Source organism: Triturus cristatus, chromosome 9 (genome assembly GCF_964204655.1).
Source record: "Triturus cristatus chromosome 9, aTriCri1.1, whole genome shotgun sequence".
Classification (NCBI taxonomy): Eukaryota; Metazoa; Chordata; class Amphibia; order Caudata; family Salamandridae; genus Triturus; species Triturus cristatus.
The window spans coordinates 934949295-934973811 of record NC_140592.1 but is presented as its reverse complement, the minus strand read 5'-3'; the positions used below and the strand labels follow the sequence as shown (position 1 = coordinate 934973811).

The 24517-nt window shown below is 44.2% G+C and overlaps 1 protein-coding gene across 2 annotated transcripts in view; it reads left to right on the top strand.

Moving 5' to 3' along the window:
- Positions 1 to 24517, top strand: part of LOC146799097 (sodium/potassium/calcium exchanger 4-like) — a 611785-nt gene that overhangs the window by 463188 nt on the left and 124080 nt on the right. The window contains exon 10 of one of the 2 annotated variants that reach the window (XM_085626506.1): positions 7359 to 7444. In XM_085626506.1, the coding sequence (XP_085482632.1) occupies positions 7359 to 7444 (86 nt within the window). Of the gene's footprint in view, positions 1 to 7358; positions 7502 to 24517 lie in introns of both variants that reach the window. The other variant, XM_085626505.1, reaches the window with a different exon arrangement.

Sequence of the window (24517 nt, the reverse complement as noted above, 5' to 3'; positions counted from 1 at the left end):
AGCAGCATACGATTTAATGCCTTGGACGGTTTAATATGGTTTTATGAGGCATAGAATGTTTTGCCAAACAGATTAATGGTATTTGTCCCTTTAAGGACCTTTTCCTTCATTCTCTCAATTTCTTCGTTTTGTTTCACTAGCTGATTACTTTTGACTGGGACAGTTCTCTATTCCCAGTTACTACGCGCACAGCCGTACCTGCTTTCGCCCCAGAAAGTCGTATCGGAAGCATTGGACGCCGGACGCCTGACGTATCACGCTTCATGCGCATGTGCTTGTGCTCGTGCATGCGCGCACCCGTTGATCCCATGGATCCTGCATCTGCTCCCGCTGAACGCCGAGCAGAACGCTGAGTCCTACAGAGGACCCGAGGAACCGAGGCGCCCAGCTGGAGGCCGCGAATTGCAGCCGTGGTCTGGGGGGGAGATCCAGAGATTAGCTTTGAAGCCTGATGCGGCAAAGCCTGGCACCTGGCACCGGTACAATAAATTCTAAATAAAACGCAGGTCCTAGGGAGTGCTGTGCGCACCAGCTGAGCTAGAGTTGGTGACAGCACCTGTTAATTAGGAAGGTAGCAAGGGGCTGGAAGAGCGGAGTGCGCAGCGGCAAACCGTGGAATAGAGGTAAGTGAGGAGCAGCTGGGCTACATAAGTTTAAACTGTGGAAGGGATGTACTTGTTTTTTTAACATTCAAGGACATTAAATCTAACCCAAAGCGACTGTGGCAGTTACAAGTTATTGAATTGGTATTGGTAAAAGGGGCTTGGTAACCCTAGTGGAGGATTGGGTCAGGGAGGTAGCATTTAAAACAGGCTATAGGATTGGTGACCGGTGACCTGAGACCTGAGGGTGAGTAACGAAGAAGGAAATCAAAAAGATGGCACCGGCCAAAGCAAGAACCCGTAAGACTTTAAAAACTGGGAAAAAGAATGAGATGAACACTCTAGCGGCAGGTGAAGGGAGCGGAGTTTGTAAGTCAAAGGGGGCGCTGAGTGAGCCAACTGGAAGGAAAAAACAAGTAGCAAGAAACGCACAATCCTTGACGCTAACACCGCAATCAGCAAAACCAAAAATAGCAAAAGGTGGTTCATCAGTGTCTAATTTGATTAAAGACTTTTTGGGAAGACATTTCAAGGGGAAGGATATGACGGACAAGGAGTCAAGTGCCGTGGCATACCCAACCGCTGAGTCCATGGGCGAGGTTGATTTAGTCTCTCCAAACCAGACCATATTTAATATCTCTGGGGTTTCTTCGAATCCACGGTTGTCCTCTTCGCCAAGAATGTTCCAGCAGTCACTTGAGCGTGAAATTGAGGATGAAGTCGAAGATGAAACGCCAAGTAGCAAGGAACTGGGTATAAAAGACATTAATGGAACAATTACCCAAACCAAGGAGAACGCTGGTGCAGACTGCTTTTTTGGTACAGGGAGTGAATTATTGCACTCTCCATTGCATGGGCCGGAGGTCACAGGAACCTCGAGTGCTTCTATGCTTGAGGTTATGTGGATCCTCCAAAAAACCCTGCAAGGCCTGTTAGAGGTATCTGTATTAAATAATGAACTGTTAAAAACACAAGGGGAGCAATTTGAAGCAATGTTGGGCGAGTTGACACAAATTAAAGGATTAATGCCGGCATTAGTTAGACCGATTGGTGGAGAACAGGAGGGGGTAGGCAGTAAAGAGGAAGAGGAAGTTGTGTTAAGGGCTCACAACTTACAGAAAGAGGTACCGACTGTATATATATCCAGACAGCCAATGATTGTGAGGGAAAAGTCTTAGAAAAAGACAACTAACAAGACATCATGTAAGGAAGGTGAGAAGAGGGAAAGGAGAAAGGAATGAACAAGAAGGTCAAGAGAGGGAAGCAATGCAAAGGTCAAAGGAGAATAAGGTAAAGCCCCTAGCCGAACGAGAAGAATGCTGGAATATGCTAGAAAGATCACAGAATAGCAAAATTAGTTTGGCGACAACAACGAAAGGGAAGGAGGGGAAAGAGGGGAAAGGTACGGGAAAGAGGGGAAAGGTACGGGAAAGAGGACAATTGCACAGTTGGGACCTGGAAATCCTAGATGTAGTAAGGCCCTAATGGAAAAAGATCATCCTAACAAAGAGAAGGGAATCTGGTTTAATGGGGGGCATCCATGGCGTAAGGCAAGAATGCACCCCCGACTTATGGGTTTTCCTAGAACCTTCCGGCCAGGGTAAAGGCGGGAAAAAAGCTAGGAAATTAAACCCATTAAATTGATCGCAACTTCTATTCTTCCTGTCAAAATGTGTAAGCCTTGGCAGCATTGGCACAGAGGACCTTAGAGAAGTAGGGTTAATTACAAGTAGTAAAGGGAGTGAAGTGACCAAGGTTCTTTTTTACTCTGCCTTGGTGAGAGCCACGGTGGAAAATGCTAAAAATGAGCTGCAAAAGAAGGGGATTAGATTGGTAAGAAGGGAGGAAATCCAGGGGCAGCACTTCCTTATGAACCATGCTGGACTAGGGTTACGTCAGATAAGGCTAATCAATTCAAGTTGGAATAAGAACGAGGATCTTGCAATAACCATAACTGATAACGAATCTGCAAGATTCGAAACAGATATATTTGCTGGAAATAGGTTTAAAGTCCTAGCATCCCCAGAATCTAGGGAGTCCAAAGAGAGGGGTTTCTGAGTGAAATAGACTAGGAGCATGGGTCCTCACACAGCCTATCAGTCAGTTCTAACATGGAATATAAACGGCTACAAGAAAATATCGACTAATTTTGATACATTCATTAAGAGTAACAATATTGTGTGCCTGCAGGATACTTGGCTGTGTGACGATACCCTAGCAACCCTAGTTACAGATTCGCCCAACACTCTAAAGCAGCAAAGAAAAACAGTCTGGGGAGGCCATCGGGGAGGGGCAATTAACACTTATTTCCACACAGATAGCTAGGAAGGTTGAAAATGTGAAACCTCACTGTGATTGGGCGTTGGGCTGTAGGGTTCTACTGCAGAAGTCGGATCCCTGCTATGATGGAATATGTATTATAAATGTATATATACAGAAGGGAAAGGACCATGAATATAAGGAGAACTTGGGAAAACTGAAAGTAGATATAGCTTCTGTTAGCGTAAATTATCAGAAGGATATATTATTGGTGTTAGGTGATTTTAATCATAGATTAGATCCCAGAAGGGTGGATAGTTGGCACAAGGAATTACTAGCATCTTATAATATTGAAGTGGCCATCTTCCCTAGAGATCTCGCCACAGGATGCGACTTTTACTCAGCTGATGGGCTCACTAGGCATGGTATGCGTAAATGGAAGAATGCAGCCAGATCGGCCAGCGAGACGTACTTTTCTGAGGGGCCAGCAACTTTGCCCAACAGATTATGTATTTTCCCAGGCCTGGTGCTTTGGGCTAATCAAACATTTTGAGGTGGTGAAAACGAAAGGCAGCGACCATTATCCATTGAGGACAGAATTACATATATCAAGAAGTAAAAATACAGAAAGGGTTCTGCAGGTACATGTAGATTACCCAAAACGGTTGACAACTAGTATAACAGAGGAATATATTGAGAAGGTAAAGCAAACCCAGCAGGCTATCCCTGTAGGCGAAATCCAATCTAGAAATTGAATTATCTGGTTTAAATCCACCATAAGCAAGTTGGTGGACACCTTAAAGAAAAAATTTAAGTCAAGAAAGTCAGGGCCTGGAAGCCATAGAGTTAATACAAATATGAATACCTGGTTTGATGATGAATGCCGGGTAGCTAAGGCACAGATCAGGCAGAAGGAGAGAAGATTAAGGGTTAGGTTTAATGTGGAACTATCTCAGTCCCACCAGTCATTAAGGTTAAGATATAAAACATTAATTCGGAAGAAAAAAAAAAGAACTTATAAAGATAACTGCTTTGCAAATATGGTGGAGGTAATTGAAACTAGAGATGTCAAAGGATTTTGGAAATTAGTCCAAGAACGTGTGGGTAGAAAAGTAGGTTCCCTAGACTGTATGGTCCCTGAAGATGACTGGGTGGGTTACCTGGGAGAAATATATGGGAAATGGCCAAGACAAGAAGAGGCAAGGATGCCAGAAGAGGCAAGGATGCCAGTTTGGCCACGGGTGAGGGTTGACATAAAAGAATATTTTACTTCAAGTTATATAAAGAAAATTATAGCAAGTTTGAATCTTACTCGTGCCGCAGGCCCAGATAATCTTCCGGCAGTGATAATAAAAACTAGACCAGAATGGTGGGCAGAGTTTTTTGCAATGATGTTCCAAGTGATCTTGGATACAGGAATTGTACCAGAAAGCTGGAGGGGTGCAATCATAAGACCAATACATAAGAAGGGCGCTCTAAAACTACTGAAGAGGTAAATAAATCTCCTAGATATAGGGTAAAAGTCTTTGCAAAAGCCATTTTGGGTTTGGCGGAGGAAAATCAGATTATACCCCCGGAACAGGGGGGGTTTAAAGCAGGCCATTCCACAATTGACCATTGCTTTGCTCTCTGGACCATAGCGCGGAAGTCGATTGAACAGTGGGGAAGCTTATTCTGTTGTTTTGTGGACTTCCGCGCAGCCTTTGATCTAGTGGACCGGGAGCTGTTGTGGGAGGCCCTAACTAGTTATGGTATCCCAAAAGAAATGTTAAGACTGATTTGAATGCTCCATACTAAGAACTGGGCCCAGATAATTTTAGATATAGATGGAAGTTTATCTGGGAAGATTGAGATCGGAAATGGGTTACGGCAGGGATGTGTATTGGCCCCCCTGCTGTTTTCTCTGTTCTTAGCGGATTTGCCGTTGACCTTGGGGAATGTCAACGGGGCAAGCCCAAAACAAGATGGGAAGCATATTGCATGTTTGCTCTATGCAGACGATCTGGTGATTATGGATCAGACCGAAGTTGGTCTGCAAAGGAAACTAAATATATTTAATGATTATTGCTCCAAGAAAAAACTTGTGGTTAATATGGACAAGACTAAAGCCTTGAGCTTTGGCCGGAGGAAAGTCAGGTTCACATGGTGGTTGGGGACTGAGAAAGTGGAAACGGTCACAGAATATAGGTACTTGGGTTTATGTCTTGAAAGAAATTTGAAATGGCATACCCACCTAGATGCGTTAAAATTAAGAACATCAGCATCGATTAGTGGATTGAAATTGTTTAACAAAGCCTATGGCGCAATGTCAGATAGACCAGTGTTAAAAGTTTATTCGGCCATGGTACCCCCGCAATTTCTGCATGGCGCAGAACTGTTATACTTGAGCGGCAAAGAGGGCTGGGTTGTCGAGGAAGGCAAAAATTTATAAAACCTATTCACACTCCCTTTGTCGGCAATGGTCCAGGCCGTAAGACTTGAATTAGGGCTGACTTCATGGGGCATATTAGCCGGTATGGCCCTACTCCGTTTTTGGCAACGCCTAGGTGTAGGCGAGAACACCAAAATATCACAATGGTGTAAAAACGAAATACAGAACAGCGAATTAAAATGGGCAAGAGAGACTAGGGCCATCATGACAAAGCTATGTTGTATGATGAAGGTTAAATTGTGCCCCATTACCTACATGATTAGTATTGATAAGAAGGTACTCAGGACGCTGGGGAAGGAAATATCTCAGGTACAGGACCAAAACTACCTTGCAAATAAAATCTCAGTGCATTTTATGAGTGCCGCATGGAAAAATGAACAATGCTTTCCCTACGTTGACAGGTTACCCGATTGTCAATTACGAAGAGAGGTTTTTAGGGTAAGAATTGGGGTGAACCCGTGTTATGTAAATAATGTGATAAAAAGCTCAATGATTGATAAGACGGGAAGATGCACTTGCACTTTGGGCTCCTCATGTGACTTGTTACATATTTTAATAGATTGCAAGAAGTTTCTTGATATTCGAATTATGTTTTTAAGACCGATATTTAAGAAATATGAGATTAAAACTATTGGCCAGGCTTTACTTTTGGTGACTGAAATGATCCAATCAGATACTGCCGTTGCTATTGGGAAATTTATGCAAAGAGTGAAGGCACTTCGTTTTAGCCTTTTTTAATGAGTTTTAAAACTATTGGCCAGGCTTTACTTTTGGTGACTGAAATGATCCAATCAGATACTGCCGTTGCTATTGGGAAATTTATGCAAAGAGTGAAGGCACTTCTTTTTAGCCTTTTTTAATGAGTTTTAGCAAAACAATTTACCCTAATTTAGGCAATGGAGGGTTTTATAATTGCATGCGTTTTAAGATGTGTTTTAGCGTATTTAATGTTGTGTACTTTTAGATGTATTTTAACAAATATATGTATTGTTTGAGGACCAATGGTCCAAATAAACGTGAATTAAAACTGAAAAACGTATTACTTTTGTTTAAAACTAACTTGCTATAGGCAGCTTAAGTTATTTATTTCTTCAATATTATAGTTGGTGTTGCTATACATTTCTCTAAAGATTTGCACTTACTGAATTGGGCAAGTTACCAGATTTGAACCATTGGTAATTTTGTGGAAGACTGTCTTATCATAGCTGGGCTTTGTCTTTGTACAGAGTGGGAGCTCTGCTGCTGCTCACATTAAGGGGCCGATTACGATGTCGTGCGGAAACTTCCCCATAGACACCGTCTCGGATTCAGGACCCACCCACCAACTCACGGTCGGCGGTGCCACCTAACCGATTACGATGTGACCGAACACTGGCCGGATTCCCATTTTCTCCTATGGCAGCCCGAGTTCCGCCCGACAACTCAGGCTCCTATGGGGAAATGGGGGGCGTGCGGAAAACTCTGCACCCTGTAGCAGGCACCTCACGGCGCCTGCCACATAGTACAGGGTTTTACAGGGGGTCCCTTAAGTACCTCCGTGGCCCACAACCAGAGGCCGCAGGATGAGAGGGGCTCTGCCATGGGCCCAAAAAGTCAGTTTCTGCAAGCATTTTGTGTCGGACAGGCCGACTCTGAAACTTTACACTTTACAATCCGACCGCGAAAATCTGAATCAATCGGGCGGATTGTAAAACAACTGAGTCAGTCAGAATCGTTCTGACACGGTCTAGGGGAATCCGACTGTCGGGGGAGGCTTTCCGCCAGACATAGTAATCAGCCACTAAGTCTGTGACCACTTTGTTTTATCAGTCACCACTCAGAATCTCTACAGTAATTCTCTGCTACTGTTGGGTTATTTAAACTATAATCCTGTTTGACAAATAAGGTTTGTATGAAAGCAGCCTTCAGACTTATTTGGTGTATATTTTGTCCTATATGCAAGCTTTTTTATTACTTGTGTTTGTTCTCTCTCCTGAGGGATTCACAGAAAAAGTAGTTTCCACGAAGGAAAAAACAATGGTACCTCTATTTGTGAGAATAATTTACTAAACCCATTTTTCCTCCAGATTCAACATGAGGCTGCAGAAACTGTTTACAAGGAAGCCAAAGACAATGGCAAATGGGAGTGCAGTCAGCAACGAGATGCAGGATGGTAACGCTTCTTATGACATCATCTGTGATGACCCATCACTGCCCCTGCTTGGGAAAGGTAAGGCTAAGCAGACAGGATGTAATGGGACCAACCACTGGCTAGCTCCAGCGAGTTGTTTGTCAACAGCCCATGAAGCACATTTTAGAATACAGAAATGGCAAAGCCTGTTTGTTGACTGTGTGATCGATGTGAGGAAGCTAACATTGCATTCCACCTAGAGCGTAAAATCTAGTTGTTTGCAAATTTCATTAGGCACTCAAGATCACATTTTAGCCTCATTATTCTCTGTTATCCGCTATTAATTTTCAAACCAAATTTTAGGTAATATTTATCTATGTCAGCGGAGGAAAACAATAAGTTAAGATAATGACATAGGCTGTATTTTATGGAAATGATGTGAATTATAGCTATTTAAACCTTATCAAAATTGAAAACAATCTCCTCCATCATGTACATATGTATAATTTATTAAGTAAGAGTGCATCACAGAAAACCTAAAGAAAGTAGTTTCCCACCACATAAAGAAATAAAATGCTACCTGAAAGAAAGAAAATCAACTTTAAAAAAACAGTGGTTTACAAAATATCGCCATAATTTAAGAAATCAAGATAAAAGCAGAGCATTCAAAGACAACAACACTCATTTCAACTTTTAACTTTCTATACTTAATTGATGAGAAGCCAAAAATATTCACATGATATTTTACTGATGATTTATATAGCAATTATCTACCACGGATGACACGTTGTGGGCTATGCGAATGGGTAGCAAGCTACTCCATGGAGCCCAGACTGAGTTTGCATTATTTGGTGTAAGGGCTGCAATTAGTTCTATAGTATGCAACATTATGATATACTGATGAGCTGCATGTAATTTCTAGTCTAGTGGAAAATGTACTGCTATTGACGCAGATCCATTAGTTATCTATCGGTTTGCATTCCTAATTGTGTCTCAGTGATTAACAGCAAAGGAGGAAATGTGTATTATTCTCTTGACTGTTAGTCCTAGTCCACTGTGGTATTGGATGGCATTAGAGATGTTAAAGATTGCAATTATACATATTTTGGGTGATACTTATAGAGGCTTGGTCAGTTTGTGAGTCTGGCGGGAAGAGTTCAGTAGGAGTTAGTTTGGGAGGTCAAGAGCATAGGACAGAAGAAGACATGGACTGACTTGGGTTCAAATAGCTCAGGTATGAAATAAGCTTGTTATATAAGTCATGTGCATGATGGCAACCCCGCCTCGCAATGCCAAGAAGTACAAGAAGCCATTCTACTCTATCCCTTACAGTATGTGAGTACTGAAAGTTGTTGGAATTTCATTGGTACTCAATGGGTTTCCATGGAGGTGTCTGATAGAAGAAAGGCTACATCTCTGTTTCCAGAAGCCTCCTGGTATTTCATCTTGGTCAATCAGTTGGTGATATGTTAACTGTTTTCTGGGACACGGTACGTCTTAGCTTATAGATCACCTTTCTATAGTTGGCAGGATCAAAAATAAGTTTAACTTTTCAGGGCTGGTTGAATGTGAGACGGCACAAGCTGAATGTGAGCATTTTTCAGATGTACACGTAAGACTCAAGTTAGGGAGCCTTCCATTTGTTCCTTCCTTAATGTAGATTGTAAATATGGTGCAAGTCTCATTCATCCGTGTTTTGTCTTCATAATGTGTGCCTTATGTCTCGTGATGCTTCTTTCGCATTTCATTAAATTGGCTGGAGTCTCTCATTATAGAAAATGAGCTTCCCAAAACATTTCACAGCTGTTGCAGGTTCAAACTAGCTGTACGTAAACTTAGAAAAACTTGCCATCTGTCAGCTACATCTTTTTGTTAGGACCTCACCACCTGTTTCAATGTAATGAAGTTGGCACAGTTTAATAAAACAGCCCACTAAAACTCTGGTAATTAAAATGCATGTTACATGGAAGTAAAACAAAATGTGAAACCTACATTTTTATTGCAAATTTCTATTGTTAAAAAAAAGAATAATCTCCTCATTTTGCAGAGCATTACTCCTGCTTGTGAAGCTGATAAAAAAAGATTGTCAACCGTGCAAAAAAAATCCAGGCTGCATATTTAATTTGCCTAAAACATCCTTACTTAAGTTTCTCTTAAGGAATCACACTGGGCCCAATTCATGTGCATATAAAATACTACAGGCAAAAACAAAAAGAGACAGACTCCTTCAAAACCAAGGGGATGGTGTCACAAAGAAAGGTAAACAATAGAAATCGCCTAGGCATAAGCCCCATGACCCTCTATGGGTGTAGACTTTGCAAAAACGTCCTACACAAAATAACAAACGTTACAGAAATATATTATTTATCAAATATAAACACAACAAAAAAATATAAACATAGTTGAAAAAATATATCACAGATCAAAGACAAATACATAAAATTTAATTTAAAATCCTCCTCTATTGCACATCATTAAGTATTGAATCCATATTTATTTCTAATACTTTCTGGATTCCAGAGTGGCCAGAGGTACACCTCTCACGATCGTCAATGCGTTTCGGTGGACAAAGTTATACAGACCACCTTCTTGAGGTCAGTTAAAAATATATTGCATATACAGCCAAGTCAAGCATTGCATGGGCCGAATTCCATTACAGACAAGTCCCTGCTGTATAGGCAACTCTTTGCCACACAGAGACTTTGTCATAGAGTAGAGCCTCCCTCATTGATTTTAGTCATTTTCAAGCTGTTTGGACATATTGGGAAATTGGTACTCAATCGACCACTTTTTGAGGTCACAGACCAATAGCATTTCTGAATATATGCCACTTTTAGGAGTAAATGTATGGTCAGTGAGATTTGTATATTTGGGAAATGTGTTTGGTTTTAAAACATTAAGTAAGGCGAATCATCCCCTGCAGTTATATGTTAGTATCTGGGGCTGTTCATATGTGCAGTGTCCACATATTTGAAAGCTATAAATGTCCAGATGTGAAAGCAATCTGAGGAAGAGAACTGACTTTAAAGGAATTAATTAACTATTCGCTTTAGAAGGAGGCTCCGTGTATTTTACATTGGTTGAATCTTAACTGTAAAAACCTATGTATATGAAATATATTTTTAACTGTCCTGAAGAAGGTGGTCTGTAAATTTGTTTCACCAAAACGTGTTGTCAATCATGAGAGGCGTACCTCTGGCCACTCTGGAATCCAGAAAGTATTAGAACTGTATATGGATTCAATACTTGAAAATGTGCATTAGAGGATGCTTTTAAGTTAAGTTTTATGTATTTTTAAAATTGATGGATTGTCTTTGATCTGTGATATATGTTTTTAATCATTTGTATTTTTTTATCTGCTATTTTTAATAACTAATATATGTTTGTATATTTGTTTTCTGTGCAGAACTTTTTACACAGTCCTCACTCATAGGAAGTCTTAGTGGTTGGACCTAGGGGAAGTCTATTGTTTACCAAATATAAGACTGCACCTGGGTTTAGCCCTCCACTTTTTTGCAGTTCAACATTTCCAAGGGAAGATTTACATCCACAACAGAATATACAAGTGTAAAGGTACCGGTAGTAACTTTTCACCTGTAAATGGTGATCTTCACCACTGGGGCGGAGAGCTGCTTAAGAGAATGTATAGGGTTATTTAATGGAGTTTATTATAAAAAAACATATTATCATATTTTAATGTATAATATTAATATAGCTCAATTAAAATAAACATAATTAATCTGGAAATAGTTTAACAGCTTTAGGGATGTAGTAACTATAGAAATAGATATATATTAATATAGCTCAATTAAAATAAACATGATTAATCTGGAAATAGTTTAACAGCTTTAGGGATGTAGTAACTATAGAAATATATTTAGTGAATTGCAAGTGTCTTACTTTTTTGTCGGTGTGTGTTATGTATTATGCCCCTTCCCAAACCCTACCTTCAATTTCCCTAAATCCGCCCATTTAGTAGCAGTTACTCCCCGGTCCCTCACCATATTTACTACAAATTGGTATACATATGTGTGAAAAGATTTCCACTACTATGACGGAGGTCTCTGCACAAAATGCAGCATGTGAATCATAACCCCTGTTTAGTAAAAACACAGATTCCCAAATACACCTCAGTAAAAACACAGATTCCCAAATACACCTCATGTATTTGTGCCTGCCTAGTACGATTATCATGCACCTCACTGATAGCACAAATACTGCGGTAAGATTTGGTTATCTCTTCAGTGCATTTCGATCCTATCTGTACTGATCTTACTACACTGCTGACTTTTAGGAGAGATACGAAATCTCTGTCTGGGCAGCCATTGAAAGACACCGCCATGGTCATCATCAAAAATCCAAAACAAAAAATGCTACCCTCCATGTCTAGGGTGCATGTATATATGATATATATAAGATAACCTAACATAAAATGACATAAAATACTCTAATACTATGAGTGAATGGCGTAATTTTAATTGTAGAACAAAGCCAGTGAATGGGCAAAGTATACCGTGTAGGGAACATTGCTACAGTTAGATGTGCTGTAAATACGCTTCTTCTCCTTTTGCAGATGATACAAAGTTGTTTGCTTGAACTCACCCACATTACTAGCTGGGAATAACCTATTTTAGGAAGCACCAGAAACCTCAGGAGCAAAGGTAAACTCATTAGTTAGTGGTACCCTATTTCAAGAAACAACCCACTCAGGCCAGGGCTTTCCCAGGCAATCCCCAACATTCTGAACTGATTCCAACACAAGTAAAAATGGTCTAAACCTTCTTGTCCTTCAAAAGTGCAAGAACCTCTTGTGACTGACCTTTACTTCTACAGGTGCCTAAATCTTCCTGACATATGGCCTCCCACTGGCAGTGGTGAAGTTACTCAGTGCCTCATGCCTATAACCAAGTTACCGCATTGCATAATAATGGAGTAGGAGCCAGGATTTGCACATACCGGGCACTTGATCCCTTGGCATTCCTTCATGTCGCCCAAACTCTTTTGAGATATATAGTAATTATGTCTTGAGGACTGTACATATGCACGTACAAAGTAAGGTAACAGTTCCTAAAGAATTATATATGCCAGTATGGTCTACTATGCAAGAAGAGAGGAAATGGAGGGATGGCGAAGGGTGTCAGGCGAGGTTCGAGAGTGGTGGTGTAATGGAGACCAGAAACTCCTGGATGGTACTAGAAGTGCCCTCACACACCCTTGCGGGTGCAAAGCATCATCATCGGGCGGTGCTCCTCGTGGGGGTGGCGCTGCAGTCCCTCACGGGCCCTCGGAAGGGCTCTCTATCGGAGATCTTTTGGTGGAGTCGCCGTAGTTGTGCGTGCGGGTGTGTGGGGAAGGGGGGTGTGGTGGTGAAGCTAAAAAGACCTAATGGTGCCCTAACTATTTATTGGTGGGTCCAAGAGGTCTGCTAAAAATAACGGGGAATGATGTTATATAAACATTCTGAGTGGGGAAAAAAAGGATGTAAATACGTCCCGCTGCTCTCGACCCGTAGGAGTGAGGGTTTAAAGTGAGAGAAAGGGGGTACAAGTGGTGGTCAACATGTTTCGCGCTGTTGCCGGTCCCTAATGGATCCTAGCGTTTCGTCAGGACCAAGGTGGTGGTTAAAAAGTAAGGGATGGGATTCAGACAAAAGGGGAGAGTATTCTGTAATCCCAAAGACACACACAAAAAAAAAAAAAGATGTAGAAGGATCACGGATTATTCGTGTCCTTGACGTCGAACCCGCATGTAGTCAGGGTCCACGCTGTGCCGGGTCTTGACCATCTGGGGCGGGGGCTACAGATCTGCCCCGGGAGTTCGCTTCGGTAACCTAGGGTGCCTCCAGAGTCACCGGCGACATCTTTTTTTTTTTTTTTTGTGTGTGTCTTTGGGATTACAGAATACTCTCCCCTTTTGTCTGAATCCCATCCCTTACTTTTTAACCACCACCTTGGTCCTGACGAAGCGCTAGGATCCATTAGGGACCGGCAACAGCGCGAAACATGTTGACCACCACTTGTACCCCCTTTCTCTCACTTTAAACCCTCACTCCTACGGGTCGAGAGCAGCGGGACGTATTTACATCCTTTTTTTCCCCACTCAGAATGTTTATATAACATCATTCCCCGTTATTTTTAGCAGACCTCTTGGACCCACCAATAAATAGTTAGGGCACCATTAGGTCTTTTTAGCTTCACCACCACACCCCCCTTCCCCACACACCCGCACGCACAACTACGGCGACTCCACCAAAAGATCTCCGATAGAGAGCCCTTCCGAGGGCCCGTGAGGGACTGCAGCGCCACCCCCACGAGGAGCACCGCCCGATGATGATGCTTTGCACCCGCAAGGGTGTGTGAGGGCACTTCTAGTACCATCCAGGAGTTTCTGGTCTCCATTACACCACCACTCTCGAACCTCGCCTGACACCCTTCGCCATCCCTCCATTTCCTCTCTTCTTGCATAGTAGACCATACTGGCATATATAATTCTTTAGGAACTGTTACCTTACTTTGTACGTGTATTAATTTCAGGAGCAGCGGTACAGGACCTTTTCCTTCTCCTACTTATCTGCTCCTTGTCCCCCTATTCTCCTTGAAGTGTGTATACACAACTGTACATATGCACCTTCCAAATTTTGCCCCTAATTCACCGTGAAGTCTGTGTGAATAAAGAATTGCCAGGAGACAGAAATAGGAGGTGCAGACAGAGCATGCTAACAGTAAAGCAAAATCCCTGCCTCTGGTTGCTATCCAATAGAGTAGAAAGGGTGTGTGTTGCCCTTATCCTTTCATTCCCAGAGTGGATTTTGTATTGTAACAACATTCATAATCTTTGCCACCAGTACCACTTCACTTGCTGCACAATTGATAGCCATAGCATTGCCAGCCTGAAGTCAGCTCAAAATCATGACAGTCGTTTATTTTGGCACTTTCCTTCTGCTCGTGAGTGAGAGAGGGTATAACAGCCTGATTGAGGAGGACACATAAAGAGTGGTACACAGTGAGGAGTCAGGGAGGGTGATGGAATGACATCAAGGAATACGGCAAGATAGAGTGAAAGATAGACCATGATAGAAGAGAGGAAGGGAGAAACGGAGAAAGAAGATAGGGATAGATAGAAGGGGAGGTGGAAGCAAAGAGTGAGGGACTGAGGGAGAGCCTTGCAGATGTGAATTTGTGGAGCCCCAGGTTAAGGGAGCGAATGTAGGCGAGTAATACACAAAGAGAAACAGAGACAAGCCTGGTGAAACATCGTCAAATAAGAGAATGTTAACTTGTAATATTTAAGCACCACTTTTCAGTTGGTGGTGTCTCTTACAAGCATGGTCCAGTCACATTTAAAGCTCAATGAACTTTGGAAATGGAAGGCCCAGCACAGTGGTAGAGGGAATCCCTCTCTACTCGGGGAGTTTAGGAGAAGCCATGAAGGATGCAGAGCATGAGTGATGTCAACGGCAGTAAGACGCACATGCAGAGGGAAATCACGATTCCTTCTGTGCAATGAAGAGGTTGTTGGCTTCCGCGATCTCGGCACTGACAACGAAGCAGGTGTGGACTACGGAGGCAGTAGTGGAGGTAGCTGCATGCCTCAATAGTGCAGGTAAAGAGAGTTCCTCAATCAAGTCGGGAGTCTGTGCACTAACAGCTGTCTGCATAACCCCTGCCAGGAGAGAAATTAGTAGGGGCCCCCAGGACAATAAGTGATCCCTTTTGAAGAAAACAAAAAGAGCAATTCAAGCCAGGCGACAGGACAGAAGTACCATGACCTCCACAAAAGAAGGCAAAAGGAGGGAAGCTGAGCAGCAGTGGCATGGTGACTCAAACACGAAGGCACAAGTCTAGCACTGTAGTGCCTAAAAGCCCCGCCGAGGAGTCCCTGGGACACGTCTTGATACAACACATCAGATGTGAGAGGGAGGAGGAAAGCAGCGGCAAGAGGGAGGAGCAATGCACTGGGCTGTTTGACATGATTAGCTGCAGGTAAGTGTCACTTGTGGTGAGTGGGCACCTCGAGGAGACAGTGCACACGTAGGGTTCCTAGAAAACCCATTTGGAAAGTGCGAATGGAGAAAACAAGGACTGGTTGAGCTCAAGAGCAGGCAAAAAGATTTCATGGGGGATAGAGCGCCCCCAATCCTAAGAACATCATGGCTGGGAAGAAAACAGTTGGAGAGGAACGGAAAGAAACACAGTCCGAAAGGATGTGTAGCAAGGGATGCTGAAAGTCTGGAAGAACTGGCAGGTACATCCTCAGATGGGGGTTTATGATGAAGAGGATACAGTAAAGGCACACTGGACACCACAGAGGGAAGCAACAGGAAATTGGCATTGGTGATCTGGAAGCCTGAAAGGAGACAAGCAGTGAGTGTGGGGAGGATCACAGGGCACATGGAGGGACAAAGGGAGCGTGCAAAAGACTACAATCACAGACACAATGAGTCACTGCCCGGAAAGGTGAAGAGGTAGTTCTTCTTGGAACCATGGTAGAGATAAAGAGGCAAAAGACAGAGGTGCGTGGAAGCCCCAAACACTGACATGTCAGAGTCCAGAATGCAGTATGGTGGGGGATGGTGGTCAGTCTCAGAAGGGGAAAATGGGTCCAATAGAGCTGGGAAGAGGAAAGGGAGAGTTGGAAATTGGTGACATTTTTAATGTGGCGATGGGAGAATTTGCATGAAATATAGTGACAGAGTTTGGAAAAGTTTATGGATGACAAGAGTGTCCGGATGTGGAAAGTGAATTAGACCCAAGATATGGTGATTCAGTTGGGTGAAGGAGAGTTGTGAGAAGGGGAAGGGGGCAACCGGGGATGGTGCCGGGAATGGTGCAAGAGGTACAGAAGGGATAATTGGGGCAGAAAAGGATACAACAGGATACAACAGAAGGTAGCACATTCACAGTGTATGAAGAGGGAGGAGGCAGAAGTGGTAGCATCTGAAGATCAAGGCCCTTTACGACAACTTCAGCGAACCAACGACATACACCACCCCCTTACCCACTGCCACCGATAAGCCAACCATCACGTCCTGGGAACCCGCGACCGTCGAATGCATCACAGCCACCATGAAGAAAACCCACTCTGGGGTCCATACGGACCTCTGCTCACCGCACATCTTCCACAGGCCGCCACCTCCATCACACCCGAACTAGGACGCACCATCAACGCCTCACTCACATCCGGGGGAATTCAAGGAGCTGCCCTCGACTGGATCTAATCCTTCCTCTCCGACAGAACCCAGTGGATCCGTCTCCCTCCTTTCCTCTCCAAACCCACAGAAATCATCTGCGGAGTACCACAGGGATCTTCACTCACCCCCACACTCTTCAACATCTACATGGCCCCCCTCGCTGCCATTGTCAGACAGCATGGGCTCAGCATCGTTTTCTATGCCGACGACACCCAGTTTATCCTCACGTTCACGAAGAATCCTGAAGACACCAGACTATGCTTCCAGGAACGCATGAAGAATGTGTCAACCTGGATGAAGGACAGCTGCCTGAAGCTAAACTCAGAGAAAACCGAAGTCCTCATCCTTGGTCCCTGCACCTCCGACTGGGACAACACCTGGTGGCCTTCCGCCCTCGAAACCTACCCACCCCTACAGACCACGCTCGGAACCTCGGCATCATCCTTGACTCCTTCTTCTCCATGAACCACCAGATCAACTCCGTTGCCTCCACCAGCTTCAACTGCCTTCGTATCCTCCGCAAGACTTTCAAGTGGATCCCCTCCGACTGCAGAAGGACCGTCACCCACGCACTCATCACCAGTAGACTGGACTACGGAAACGCCCTCTACGCCGGTATCAACAAAACACTCCTGCACAGACTCCAGACCATCCAGAATGCCGCCGCCAGACTTGTTAAAGGAACTTCTTGCCACGAACACATGACCCAACACCTATGAGACCTCCACTGGCTCCCGGTCGAGAAGAGGGCCACCTTCAAACTCCTCACCCACGCCTACAAATCCCTCAACAACATCGGACCCAAAAACCTCAACGAAAGACTATCCTTCCACATACCCAAGAGAAACCTCCACTCCGCCGACCTCGCACTGGCAGAGGTCCCCCGAATCCACAGGAAAAGAACAGGCGGGACAGCCTTCTCTCACATCGCAGCCAAGACATGGAACGAGCTCCCTTTGAACATCAGACACTCCCCAACACTGCACACTTTAAGGAAGGACCTCAAGACCTGGCTCTTCAACTGATCCGGAGCTTTTACCCCCCACTCCCCCTCCCCAGAGCCTTCAGACCCTCACGGTGAGTAGTGCACTTTACAAACCCCCTGATTGATTGACTGATTGATTGAGACAGACAGGAGACAACGGTTAAGTTACCATACATGGGGATAGCAGCGCCATTGGGGAGTCAATAGCTAAGCACCACAAAAGACAAGATATGGTTAATATGTTAAGATGTTCAAGCTCCTTTACAGGAAAATGCTTAGTAAGGAGGTTTCCAGGGTGGAGGAGAGGGAATAAGCAAAAAGAGTCTCAATTTCGAAAGGCAGAAGAGGTCCAAAAGTGATAGTGGTAAAGGGTCAGTAATCAAATTAAACTGGAGACGATGGCCCAAAACAGAGAAGGGAGCTAGGGCCTTGGAGCAGGGTTTCTCTGAAGGATTCTACATACCACATCACAGGCTCTGAAAATGATGTTGTATGGATAACTGGAGGTTAACCAAAAGAACAAAGGAGGTAATGCAGGCAAAACCTTTGAAGTAATTTAAGGCTGGCAGAATGGCGGCCCTATTCTTGACTTACCTATGGACAATTTGATGGTATAATCCCTAAGGATAGCCCTAAAGAAAGTGGAAGGAAAGTTTTGATTCATTCACCACTTGTGGCCAGCGGCAGAGTAATTTAATGACTACATCACAAATGAGGAGTGTGCGTTGACATATTGCAGGCTTTGATGAGGAGCTGGCATAGGTCCAGGACTGTGGGAAGGGTACCGAGATTAGACAGATTGACACACAGTCAGCATTCTGCTTACTGCCAGTCCATCCAGAGGATTTCTTGCTACTAGGGATCCAGTTTGGAGGGCACTACTGCATGGATAACGCTTTGCATTTGGGGTGTTCGGTGTTCTGTGCGGCCTTTCAGTGCTTTAGCACCTTTCTTGAGTGGGTGACAAGAACAAGGGTGGGCTATAAGCAAGTGATTCACTACTAGACAATTTTTCATTGTGGGCTGGCAGTTGGTCAGGGGGACTGTGAAAAGTTGATGGCAATCATACAGAAGGCAGCAGATGAAATGGATATGCAGTTAGCAGAGGAGAAAATGGAGGACCCTGCCCCAACTTTCCTAGGCATACATCTGGACTCCACTTCTATGGTGTTTTAGTAACAGGTGAAAATATTGATGCCATTGAAGAGTTGTCCCATGAGGTGGGCTCAAGACGTAAGCTTTAAAAACTGCACCAGGTTGTAGGACATATGACTTTCTCATGTTGGGTGGTTGTATTGGGACAGGCATTCTGCAAGCACATGGCCCTGTCTATGAAGGGAGCAACAAACCCACATCACAAGGTGCCTATAACTGAAGGAGTGAGGCTGAGATTCCTGGATGAGTATAATGGAGTGATGATGTGTATTGCACCAGAGCAATTCCAATGGAATGTCAGTATATTCTCTAATTCATCAGAAGCAATGGGCTTGTACTGCACTGGGAGGGGTTGATGGGGTGCTCACAGCTAGCTGAAGGATTGGGTATGCCACAGCTATAGCATCACATTCCTGTAGTTCTTTCCAGCATTGCTAGCTATTTACCTGTGGGGAGTAGAGCTTTCTAACACAAATGAGTTGTTCTTGATTGACAATGCAGCCTCTGTGCTTGTGAATAACAGGCTGTCTGAGGCTGAATCTTGGACGCTGAGACAGCTGAGAGAGATGGTGCTAAGATGTCTGTGGTGGAATATACTGTTCAGAGTGAGACATCTACTCGGGCAGCTGAAAAACGAGTTATCAAACACTTTGACAGAATTTCAATGGTCGAGATTCCATGGTTTGGCACAGGATGCAGCGTAAAAAGGGGAGAAGGTGCCAGAAAGTTGTGGGAGCTAGGAAGATGAGATTTAACAAGTAACAGAAGGTTCCCTAGCAGCCTCCACAAGGAAGTTGAATAGATAGGCTTGGACTGAGTTTGTGGAAGAGTGGGGACAAAAGGAGAGGGAGTGGGGTAGGATGGAGGGGAGGAACGACAACATGGGGTGGTTTGTGATCTCAGTGGTGGAAAAAGGCAGATCACCAGTTACCATTAGGGGGAACTGTCAGGAATGACATTTTAAAGGCAATGTTTATATGGATACGAACCAAAAGGGGTGGAATTTCTGAGGAGAATTTCAGATGGTTGGCCACAGCAAAGGAGGTAGGGAGAGATGAGCATAGGGCGATCACGGTAAAGGGTCTGGAGGGCATCAGGATTTAGGGTTCCAAAAGCGACAGGAACCTTGCATTATGGGGGTGTGCAACCGGGCAATGTGAGGTTATCAAAATATAACCTGTCAATACGCATGGTGAGAAGTAAAATGGATCAGATGGATGTGGGCCATGTGTGAGGATTACCAGGTCAGATGACAGGAGGATCTTCCCATTACAGGCGGTAAAGGAATACATCTCGCTAAGGGGTGACGATCAAGGGCCATCGTTTCTGCATGAAGGTGGGAAAGGGGTAAGGGATAAACAGGATTTCGGAGTTTTGAGGAAGTGGCTTAGGCTGGAAGGAAGGTCAGAGTGGCACTATGGAACTTACTCCTTTCAAACAGGGGCACTATCAGCGGCATGCCGGATGGGATGAGGAAAGTAGAGGTTGAAAAGATAAGGTAGGTGGTGTTCAGAAAGAATGTGGGGTCATGTGAGGCCAGTAGGCCCAGGGAAGGAGTAACAATGTGTTGATTGTTCCTTTTTCACAGGAATGGAGTTGGCAGTGGAGATTGCGAAGTGGGCAGGGGAGCAGGCATGGATGCAATGCTATGGTCTGCAGTTGGGATATGATGACAAGAAGGTCATGGTGGTGTGGAAAGGAATTGGGAGGGATAAGATGCGGCAAGCTGCTGCCCATGTTGTGGGATTTAAGGAGCAGCAGAACAAGCCAGATTTATTATGGGTACATTTGGGGGAGAATAACTTGGTACAATTGTCTGTGTTGGAATTGTTGAAAATAGTTAAGATGGATTTAGCATTAGTACAGGCAGGGTCAGACTGGCCTGTTGTGGAACCAGGTAGTAGCCGAGGAGCTAGTCTGACAGGTCAGTCTGCTGGCCATTTTTTTGGCTGTTTGTGGGCCTAGTTTTATGATCTATTTGGCGTTTGCTTCTGGTAATTACCCTGATAATAAAACAAACATTGCCTGCAGCAAGCTCAAACCCATACAGTCTTCCATACAGTGCGGAATACTTAGCTTAGACAGCTTGTCTCTCGAAGTTCAAAACTGGCCCAGTATGCAAACTTGGGCCACTTTTTTAGTTCTCTGATTCACTAATGGAGCTACTCTTATTTTGCTGCCTAGGCCTATTTTCTTTCCCAGTCCGACACTGAGGAGAGGTGGGAAACAATAGAGCTGATATGGGCCCAACTACTGCCCAGGAGAGCATGGAAGGGAGCAGTAGCGGCTCGTGGAGAGAGTTCGGTGACGCAGTGAGGCGGGGCGGGGGAGGGGCAGGGTGGGGAAATGTAAACACCGGAATGTCGATGAATGGAGGTAAGTACACATTTAAATTAATAAAACAAATTTTGATGCGCGCGCTGCATCGCAAAATACGATGCAGCGCGCGCAAAGGAATTCGTTTTATTAATTTAAATGTGTACTTACCTCCGTTCATCCATATTCCAGTGTTTACATTTCCCCGCCCCGCCTCACTGCCTCACCGAACTCCCTCCACGAGCCGCTACTGGAAGGGAGTAAGAAAGCTGGCAGTCATTGACAAAGCAAGGAAGGAGGTGAACAGAGAAGTATTCGGTTTCTGTAAGACAAGGGGGGTAGAGGTAATGAGACGTGGATATCACATACAAATTGGCAAAGGTGTGTCGGCAAGCAAACTTATCCTAAAATCCAACTCATGAGGCACCGGGAATGGTGTAGCCCTAATATGGATTTTGGTGCTCCCCGAATGGACTTCTGTCCAATTCATAAGCTCAGTAACAGGTGACAAACATTCTTGTAAGAATGACAGAGAAGGATTGTCGATTCAAAGCTTTATATAAAGGCTTAATAGGCAGTTTACATGGAGCATGCCATAGTAACATTTAGTAGCATAGCATACAGATCATAAGTACAGAGACTCCTTATGGTTTTAAATAAAATCCAACATAGATTTGCCTTCTAACGATGGGGATAAGGAATCCTCTACATAGAAATCTACAGGTCCTTTTTAGAGGCAGTTTGTAAAGCATTTGTGAACACATAAAGTAATACAGTGAAAACACTACAAATTGACACCACACCAGTTTAGAAAAATAAGTAATCTTTATCTAAACCCAAAACAAGACCAAACGACAAAAATCCACAATACAGTTATTAAGATATCCTCAAAAATAGGTTATTCACTCATTAAGAGATTGTAGCAACAAACAACTCCACTTGGAGTTATTACGACTTTGTGACTGAAAAAAAAATCCCAACGGCAAGTTGCACGGCGTCGGGCACTGAGTCAAGCATACCCACACAGAACAGTACGTTGGAAATAATGAAATCAAAGGAGGCAACTGCATCAGGGAGCTCATGCTTAGTTGGCCCCAAGTGGCATCGCTTCCTTACGACCCCAGGGGAGGTGAAGGCTCGGTTCCTTACTGTGGTGCAGGGGAGGTGAGACGTCGGTTCCTTACTGTGTTGGGGAGGTGATGTCACGGTGGCAGCGAGGCATCGGTTCCTTATGGCAGTACAGTGTCGATGGATTCAGGAGTCACCCACGTTGAGTATCGGCTCTGCATTGATGAAGAACCGGCGTGGTTGAAGTTGGGGTTGCGGTGTGAATTGGGACGTTGCATCGTGGACACCACGAACGGTGTCCTCGGCTCCAGTGAAAATAGCGGCCTCGGTGACGGCTTAGTTGTCGATGCAGCATGGCTTCAGCAGGCATCGGGCCTACGGTGGAAGTCGGGGTGGTGCGTTGTGCTCTTCACGAGCGGTGCCCATGGCTTTGGAGCAGGTTACGGTGTCGCTCGCCGGTGTTGGTGTTGCAAATTCCTTCTGTGGCAGCTGGAACAGCAGTTTCAGATGCAGAGAGACAGGAGAAATTAATTCCTTGTGTCCCTGAGACTTCAGAACAGGAGGCAAGCTCAATTTCAAGCCTTTCGAGATCATTTCCTCAAGCAGGTAACAAAGCAAAAAGCAAGGTCCTGTTCTCCTTTCCTTGGCAGCAAGTAGCCACTGCAGGCCAACCCCAGACAGCAAACAGCACAGTGGCAGTATTCCCCATCAACTTCTCCGGCTCTTCTCTTTGGCAAAGGTTCCTCTTGATTCCCAGAAGTGATCTAAAAGTGTGGGGTCTGGGCCCCTCTTTTTATACACAAAAATCCTTTGTTCTCTGAAGGCAGAGAGTGTCTGTACCCAGCCAAAACCAGCTCTGTCCTGACTGGTGCAGCTTCCTGGTAGGAGGTGGAGACAGCATTGTTGAAGGCAGACCAGACCCATTCAGGTAAAGGAAATCTCCTCCCCCTACTCTAAATGCAGCCCAGGTCTATTCAGCCTAGCCCTGACTTATCAGGCTCTCTGGAGCCACTGCCCCTCTTCAGGCTCTGTCATCCAAAAGCCAGACATGCAATACACAAATCTAGCAGAGGCGCACTGAATGGTTAAGCAATAAAATACCTACTTATTAAAAGGGGTATTTTCAAACACAGAATGTGAAAATCACCCTCACTAAAAGATGCATTTTAACATTCTGAGTTCAGGCATACTAAACTGTATTTTCCTCCCTTTTTCCCAGGGGCAGTTATGTTGATAAGATGTTATAAGCAAACTCCCCATTCTGTCCTATGGGAACAGGTAGGCTTAAAATAGTGAAAAACGAAATTTGGCAGTAATTCACTATCAGGACATGCCACACACACCATGGGGCAGGGTGCAGTGTATGTGAAAATACACTGCACCCTGCCTTCAGGGGTACCTTGGGCCTACCTTAGGGGTGATTACCATGCAAGAAAAGGGACGGTTAGGGACTGGCAAGTGTGTGCACTTGCCAAGTCAACATGGCAGTCTCACACAGACTCTGCAATGGCAGGTCAGAGTTACCTTTTACAGGCTGCTTCTGTTTGTGGCACAATCAGTGCTACAGCCCATTAGCAGCATTTGATTTACAGACCCTAGGCACACACAGTGCACTGTACTAGGGTCTGACTAGTAAATCAAATATTCCAATCATGGAATCATAATCCAGAACAACAATTTACAAAGTGAAAACTTGCAATTTGCCACTGAACAGCAGTGGCAAAGTGCCCAAAGAATCTAGACTAGCAAAATAGAGTCCAACACACAGCAAAAACACAGGAGGCAGAGGCAAAAATGCAGGGGAGACCCACGCCAATGCTGCGAGGTCTAACACGGGCCTTCGGAACACTTCTCAGTATAATTTTGGGGCTTTTGGCCTTGGCAAGAGATGTGCTGTGCTCCAGAAGAAGGACACACACAGAATAGGGGGGCCACCAAAAAATGAAGGAACTGAGATTAATTGGAAAACCATCTAACCATGAGAAAAGATTGAGACTATATTAACTGGTTGACTGTATTGCATGCCATGCTGCCTGTGACAGACAGCTGCCTGTAGCAAGACTGCAAAAAGAATGAAAATATTGAAAAAAATGAGAAGGAAACCGGGGAAAATTTGAAAAAGAGAAAACATGAACATGGTACCGATATGTAAGGAAAGTTAAATAGCAAAGTTTACCCTTTTATTCATACAGCTAATTTATTTAATTTATAGCGAGGCAGTTGACTTCAATCACTGTTTGCAACACCATAAGCTATCAGCTACAATTCTCTGTGATGCTTACATCAAGCGTGTGCTCGTTCTAAGCATAAAAAGATGTCTCCATGCTTTTGGTATTATGCAAAGCATTTATATACTACATAAGTGTTTACATGCTGCATTTTTTCATCTGTAGGTACCATT